Source organism: Zingiber officinale, chromosome 5B, assembly GCF_018446385.1.
Source record: "Zingiber officinale cultivar Zhangliang chromosome 5B, Zo_v1.1, whole genome shotgun sequence".
In the NCBI taxonomy this organism is placed as follows: Eukaryota; Viridiplantae; Streptophyta; class Magnoliopsida; order Zingiberales; family Zingiberaceae; genus Zingiber; species Zingiber officinale.
Window position 1 is genome coordinate 133,385,560 of NC_055995.1, and position 7,979 is coordinate 133,393,538.

At 37.1% G+C, this 7,979-nt stretch overlaps 1 protein-coding gene across 1 annotated transcript; it reads right to left on the bottom strand.

The window, feature by feature from the left end:
• Positions 1–888: 888 nt before the first annotated feature.
• LOC121986093 (NAD(P)H-quinone oxidoreductase subunit U, chloroplastic-like) lies at positions 889–7,533 on the bottom strand. Its single transcript, XM_042539896.1, has 5 exons — positions 6,653–7,533; positions 6,475–6,536; positions 2,751–2,840; positions 2,531–2,671; positions 889–1,106 (listed from the first exon to the last, which is right to left on the bottom strand). Exons 1-5 carry the CDS (start codon positions 6,900–6,902, stop codon positions 1,011–1,013), a joined length of 639 nt encoding a protein of 212 aa, XP_042395830.1. The 5' UTR covers positions 6,903–7,533; the 3' UTR covers positions 889–1,010.
• Positions 7,534–7,979: the final 446 nt, after the last annotated feature.

Below are 7,979 nucleotides of genomic sequence, written 5' to 3' on the forward strand. Positions count from 1 at the left end.
TATGAGAAAGGTCAGACATCTAATTAGATATTTTATACCTATTGAAAATTGACTCCAAAACCTATTAGAACAATTATCTATATAGATATCAACTGCACTAATATATGGAGGTAATGATTATGATATCATTGTTGTAGCAAAAAAAAAAAAAATTGATTACGCTCATCTAATATATCTTTCATAGTCTATCATTATGTTATATGAAAAAAAGATAAATTACGAAAATAATTTAAATAGCTAAGAGATTAGAGGACTTTTATCACTGCGATCACCTTCCAGAAATTAATTTCTACCCATTATAATAAATCCCTACATCCCATAGGGACAATAATTATGATGCGGAGAATGAAAGCATTATTGTCATCAATGAAAAGTAAGATGCCTTGCACTCGACAATGTGTTTTATATTCTAGAAATGAAGAAAATTTATTTTAAATTGCAAACACCATAAATTAGAAATTTTATTGATTTTTGCCCACAAGATGTAAAGTTCTGTAGAACGTGTGGTGTCACCAGAGGGGTAGTAAATAAAAGGAAATCTTAAAATAAAATAAATCAACTACTCTTGCAAAATACAAGATTTAATGGAGTTAGAGATATACACAAATATAAAACCCCACTTGACCTTCTCTGGTGTATGATGAACTCTAACCCACTTTATTTATTTCACCTACAATATCAATGTCAAATAATGATCCCAGGTTAACATCGCAAGAAAAGAGCATGTTTAAAATTAAAATTACCAAGTCATCAGATTCATTAACAGAAGGATCTTCAATTGAGAAGAATCACAAGAATAAAAAGTCTTCTAGTGTTCACAGCCAAAGTATCTTCTTACTAGTTACTAGAGAGAAGATATGAGGGTATTGCCCTTTCTAGTAAAACTTATTTTCCAAGAAAAAACAAACCTTTCATTGATACAGTGAAGATACATTAATCTCATATTTTAAGGAACTGCGTTTGTTGAATGTAACTAGCATGTTTTTCAATACAATGAAGGAAGGCTTATCTCATCTGTTGATGGTTACAGATAAAGCAACAGACAGAATCAACCATGCTAAGAAAAAATATCCAACAAGCCTTGTAGGACCAACATCTTCGGGCTCCTGAATCATCAAATCACACAAACAAACATGAGTTCTTAATTTTCATGGATGTTGATTCGAAGGGATGTATAGCAAGCCTGCAGTATTTAACTTTAGCAAAATGAAATTAAACAATGGGACAATACTCATCCTATTAAGAACTAACATCTTTGCATCGCCAGATTAATAGAGAAAATTTTATTTTATCCCACATGTTAACTACTTTTCCAAAATACCCAGTAACTCAGGCAATAACTAGATAAGGTTTCTTCATAGCAACAACTTCCACAGAAATGAGATTTTCTCAGGGAGGTAGGGAGATGGATTTTATATGATCTAGAATGAGAGGCTTAGCACAAGTCCAACACGAATGGTGAATTTGTTATAGGAAGTGGTCGGTTCTGTTGGTTGTAATGTTGTGGGGCAAAAATGTTCTGGGGCCAAACAAAGACGTTCTGGAAGGATGAAGAAACTTTGATGAGCTGAAGGAACTCAGTGAATTGTGAGCAATCATCTAGCTGAAGGAAACTAAGGGCATTTGATCAGAAGGAAAGTGCAAGTCAGGATCTTTTAAATTTTAATGATGGTTATATTTGTTATTGTCTGAATAAAAACGCTGCAGAAATAGAATAGAAATCAAGGATGAATTGTGCAATGCTAACAAGCTTGTTTTTACATGATCAAACCTTGGGTTCCACTCATATCCTGTGTGATATGTTAGATGGATCACTCTCGCAATCCCACTATTAAACTTCTTCAAGACGTGGAGAAACATCATACACGAAATAACTTATCTACAATATATGCCACAATAAGAGTATAATAGAGAACTAGAGAAGTTTTATCAACGACTCTTAGAAGAAGCCTTCCATAGGCCTTTAGTTTTTTTTTTTTTGCCATAATAACTTTGGAATATAGCTGACCTCATCTAGTGGGATAAGGCTTGGTTGTTGTTGTAATAACTTTAGAATATAGATTACTATTTCATGCTCATATATCATGAAAAAAAAAAATCATCCAATGCTTATATAGAGTGACTTCCAGTTGTGAGACCAAGTATAGCGCTAGAGGAGGAGAATAGCACAATAGAAAAAATTAAATCTAAAATAAAAATACAGTAGAAATGCATAATGTTAAAACCCAATAACAACACAGTATATAGCAAACATCTAACAAGTTGCTATGGGTAGTAAAATGATAAGCATAATGTTAAAACCCACAAAACTAAAACTTCTAAAATTATAAAACCTATTTACTACATTACATATACTACTAGAAAGGACTAAATACTAATGGTTGAAAAAAAAAATATTTTAAAAAAATGAGAGATGAGGTAACACATTGAAGAATTTTTGAAAATTTCAGAAGTGTACTATCAATTTTCAGTTAGAGAACTCTAATTTTATGGTCCCTATATACAGTGTTGTTTGTAAAATGGAACATACCTGTGCTGGAGGTGGTTCTGTTGAAAGTTTAATTCTGTCTACCTCGAATGGCCACACATATCTATCTGGTTTCTCACTTCTAACCAAACTCCAGTCATATAGCCTTCTTTCCTCTTCAGATGATAGTATATCATATGATTCCTTCCAACGCATGCAAATCAGCAAAAGATGTCACAAGAAAACTAAATCTAATTTATGAAATCTCATAATCCAGAGAAACCTTCAAAAGTTCTAGTTCTTCCATTTTTTCTGCTTCGTCCAATCCTTTATTCATCAACTCCTCGCACTTGTTTTCATATGCAACCTTAATCTGAAGCCAGGAGAAAAACTTATCAGTGTGGAAGTGAAGGAATATGTCACCTTGATATAGAATTAAACATCTACATATGATTAACATGAACAAATAATATGTTAAATTCACATAGCTGTTCACTTATCCCAAAAAACTCAAGGTGTTGAGAAAAAGATTACTGTACACATTTTTGTTCTATATGGGGTATGAACATGTTAACCAACTTGCAGAAAAACTCCTAATTTTCCTTTTAATTTGATAGGTCGATCACTTATCTCAAAACCCTGAGCTTTTACATGATTATATTCTTACCAATATGCATAAATTTTAGAACCAAAATTGCCTGCAGTCATTACAAATTATGGAAAGCAATGCAAAACTGAAAAGAATAGGAACTCCAAGAAAAAAAAAATCCCAAGATAGATGAGATCTCATAAATTTCCTAGAAGCCATCATTTTAGGTCAATAAAACGTCATGGGTGAAGGCAATGAAGAAAATGGTGGAGGGTGAGGTCTGAATGGAAGAAAAAGGCATTGACCAGAAGCATAAAAAAAAGCAAAAAAGTTGGATGGTGTTAACAGTGAGACAACAAACGAAGGGGATACCATGGGTGAAGCAGGAGTCTCTCCTTCATGAATGCCACATTGGTGAAAAGAGAGGACATGGATATGGACATGTATGAGCAAAACCTCTAGGCAAGGGAGGATCAGATTAGGAAGAGAAAATCAATCCAAACCAGGCATTAATCAACTTACCATGAGAAAAAGTCCATAGTTTGTGTGCATAATAGAATAAGTTCCTCATAATCAAGGTTCCGCAAAGGAAGATTGGGTTCAACTATTTGAAATCATGTTGTGAGTATGTGAGAATGAAAGGGGAAGTCACTCTCTTTCATATAAGACATATTCTATATTGTGAAGTTTCCTCAATGGTGGAGCAGAACCATTTGCTCCTCAGCGGTCCATGGGGGATCCTGGATCACTATATTGGAATTCATAAATGGATAGGTCAGTGATGTCGATCACCATTCCCATGTTACCAGCAGAATACCACAACAAGTGTCTTTTCCTCATGGATCACATCAGGAAAACAGTCGAGATTAACCACTTCATAAACAAGACTTCAAGGAGGCATTATGTTACATTGTGTGTAGAAGTAGACCTCAACTGTAGCCTGATCAATGGTTTCAAACTCCAAAAGGTGTACATTATCTAATATGAAAGCCTCCATGAAGTGTGTTTCCGTTGTCGGGTCTTCTGGGCACAATATTGAATCTTATCCTAACTCAAGAATCAAGGCAGAAGGAAACTCATGACGGAAAAAATAATAGGAAGGTGAGCAGCGCTGTGTCAAACTAGGGAAGTTTTCTTCCAGAGAGGAAATGCAAATTGAAAAGCAGGGAAATACTCCCATGCATGTTGATGCCATTGGTGCAGCAGAAACAGAAAGAGACACGAGCTAGGAATGCACATGAAGCTAAGTGCTTTGTGCTTCCTAGGTTTCATTCCAACCATTTTCAGATTTTGGTGAAACTACAGACAAATCCAAGGAACTAGCTATAGAATGATGATAAATCCTATGCATTAGCTATACAATAATAATGTGTGGAGATCCCTCATTCCAATGTCTATAGAATGATGATAAATCCTATGCATTAGCCCTTCAAGGAGGATCCAACAAGGATACTTATTATCATCGTATGTTTTTATTATATCTAGAATGTTACTCATAGGCAATCCTGAGTAAGGAAGAAGCCAACCTGATGAAGAGAATAAAGAATAGATGGAAAACAATCTGTAGATATTTTATGTTTTAATTTGACCTTGGAACTCAAGGTCAATCCAACAAAATCAAAAACTATCTTCTCTAAGAATGTTCTTAATCACATACACGAAAGCTAAAGATCCTTGTGATTTCAAAACCATAAACCAAATGAAAAGGTATTTGGGTGTCAACGTGGCAAGTGGACATTGTTCAGAGAGCACCATATCAAGATTATAGGGAAGGAAAGGAGAAAGCTCTAGGCATAGGCAGCGGAGCTATTTCAGTGGTTGAAAGGATTAGCAGTGTTGCCTACAATCTCATCACTCCAAATGTACGTGTGGAAACTTCCTAAATTAGTCTACATAGAACTAGAGAAGAATTAAAAAGCTTTGTCTGGGGTGACCAATTTAAGACAAAAAAGACCCATCTCAAGAAGTTGGAGAAGATAGCCAAATCATAGGATTTTTTTAAAGGATTGGTTGAGGAAGAAGAGAAAACCTTAATAGGTGTTCCTTGGCAAGATATATTTTCTCATTGCTAAGAGATAGTTTATGATTGCTAGTATTGAACAGAAATTATTGTCAAAGAGGTCCTACTAATGTTCTCAAGGTGTCAACGTTAGACTCAAAATTATGGCAGAGCCTATGTGGGCTTGTAATTATGGTAGAGCCTGTATGAGAGTTGCAAATTGAGGGAGGTATGGCCTAGAAAGTAGGAAAGATGGGAGATCGATCAACTTTTGGAAAGATTGATGGGTTGAGGATGAGACCATTATCCTCAAATACATTACCAAGACCATCCTACATAAACTTATGGAGACAAAAGTGTCCAAAGCTGCAGGAGTAGAAGGAAGGTAGAATTCATTGTTGTTCCATAAATTCTTATCTAACAGCAGTTGGAAATTTGAAGGCGCCAGAAAAAGGTAATGGGAAAGACATAACACTGTGGAAATGTTGCAGTAAGAACATCAACACAGTCAGATAAAAATATGATTGGATCTGCTCGGGCAAACAAGCAGAGGACAGGAAGAACCTAGTGTGGAGTTTTATCTAGAAATGTATTGAACCAGTTTGAGCTTGCTCTGGAAGGTGTTCTATTGAGGAAAGATGTAGAAGATACCTCTCTTCTTAATAAAGCAACCACAATTGTCCTAACAAACTGTAGTCAATCCTCCAGGTAGTGAGTGATTGTCGATTTTTTGCATGGAATTTGGAAATCCATTCAGTCGAGCTTAGATGAAAGATTCTTTGGGGTGGATTTCCAAGAACCTAAGTAGAGACACCAAAGAAAATGGACTTCTCTTGAATTCATTATTTGCAACAATTTGCTAATCCATATGGAATTGGAGGAACACGAATAGTATCTACAAGAATTTTCAAATTACAGCTTAGTGTGTGTGACGCATTCAACAAGTCCGGTGGAGGAACATGCAATCAGTTGCCTAACACCTAGAAAAAGACATGTTGGATTCTTCAAACTGAATATTTATGCATTACTGAATCAAGAAGGTGTTTTTGTGATAAATTCGATGCATTCCATCAACCCGACGGTACCATTTGAACGTGGAACTGGCAGGCGGGTCTGAAGCACTCATGCATGATTAAGTATCAGCAGACTAATTTACAATCAAGGTGTTCCCATAACAAGTTTGATGCATTCCATCAACCCAACAGTATCATATGGACGTGGAACTGGCAGGCCTCGGATGAGGTCTGAAGCATGCATGAAGAAAAGACAATAAAATTATTGGTCGAAAAGGATTCAAAAACGGCCTGCAAAATTATTGAAGAAGCTGAGAAGTAGGCGGTGGAGGCTAGCATTACTCCGTTCCCACAAATTTTCTTCGTGCAACAACAGAATCATAATAGCAAATTGAAGCTCACACACCTGATCATAGGATGACTTCCTACTGATGCCAAGCCTTCCGTAATGGTCCGCGTCAGTTATCGCTGTCAGTTTATTCACCAACAAAGGAAAAACAAAGGAAAAAAAATACTCAGTGTTTATTCAGAGATGGGGAAAAGAAGAAAACATACTGGCATGCAAAGATTTTGAGAGTACAGACCGAGGCCTCTAATAGCCTTCTGGACGTTTGCGGCGGAGATGAGAGATGAGGACCGTTTCTGAGTTCCCACAGGCCTATCTTCGGAAAGAGACGACGCTGTGTCCTTCTCCGCCACAAGATCCGACCCGGCATCGGCGGAGCTTCGGACGCGATTACTGAGGTGCTGCCTCGCTGAAGGCGGACGGAAGCAGGTCAAGGAGCGGCGGCTGCGGAGCATCGAAGGCGGCGATTGCAGCGCAACGGTGGCCATCTCCGAGAGAAAAGCGGGTGGGCAATTTTAGGGATGGGTGCTATGTATTTCATATTTGTGTGGTTTTGCTCGTTACTTGATATGGACAAGGATAAGGTCCAACAAGTTTGAATCGATTTTACAAGAGAGTGATATATATATATACACACACCATCAGGATCGTGATCCTACGATCCGGAAGCAGTGAATCGATCCGGGATCGATTGAGATCGAAGTTTGCAGTAGAATCGAAACAAACTCGTTGAAATCGTATAGAATCGATGAAATCGTATCGATTCACGTTACAAACGATTTCACACCCAACTGGAACAGCGGAGACAGCATCCTCGTCGGCGGACGGCGGGCGGCCGGCGACGACAGCAGAAGGATCCTCGTTGGCGGGCAGCGACAACGGAGGCGTCCTCGTCAGTGGGATGACGCCGATGGTGCGGAGGTGGACTACATCTTGCAATGGGAAGGGGGGAAGGCGTCGGCGACTTAAGATGGGGAAGGCGTCGGCCACTGGCGGCTTGTGATGGGGAAGAGGGGAAGGCGCAGGCGGCTTGGATGGGGAAGAGGGGAAGGCGCAGGCAATGGCCGGCAGCGGTAGCGACTGAAGGGAGCAGCGGCGATCGGGTGAGGAGAGAAAGGGCAAAGTAACGGCACAGTGAGTTTTATAAAGTTTAGGTTTTCTAATTAAAATTTTCATTAATTGATTTAATCAACCCCTAACCTAACTTAAACGAGATAGTTTAAATAGATTTTTTTTTAAATTTTATTCAAGTTATCCTATTAAAATATATAAATTTATTTTAAATTTTAAAAATTATAAATAAATTATATTTATTTGTTCTATGTATTTTCATACCATTAATATTATTAATAATTTTATTTTATTTTATTTAAAGATAATTTTAATCAAATATAAATTAATTTAATATTTCATCATCCTCTCAAATATTAAATTATTTTTTAAAATTTTTTTTATGGGATCGTACATTTCTACGATCCGATCTCACTCGATCCAATTCTAACTCCAAATCAATACCGCATAGGATTACGATTCTACAAACTAGGCTCCGGACTTCATCCACGACT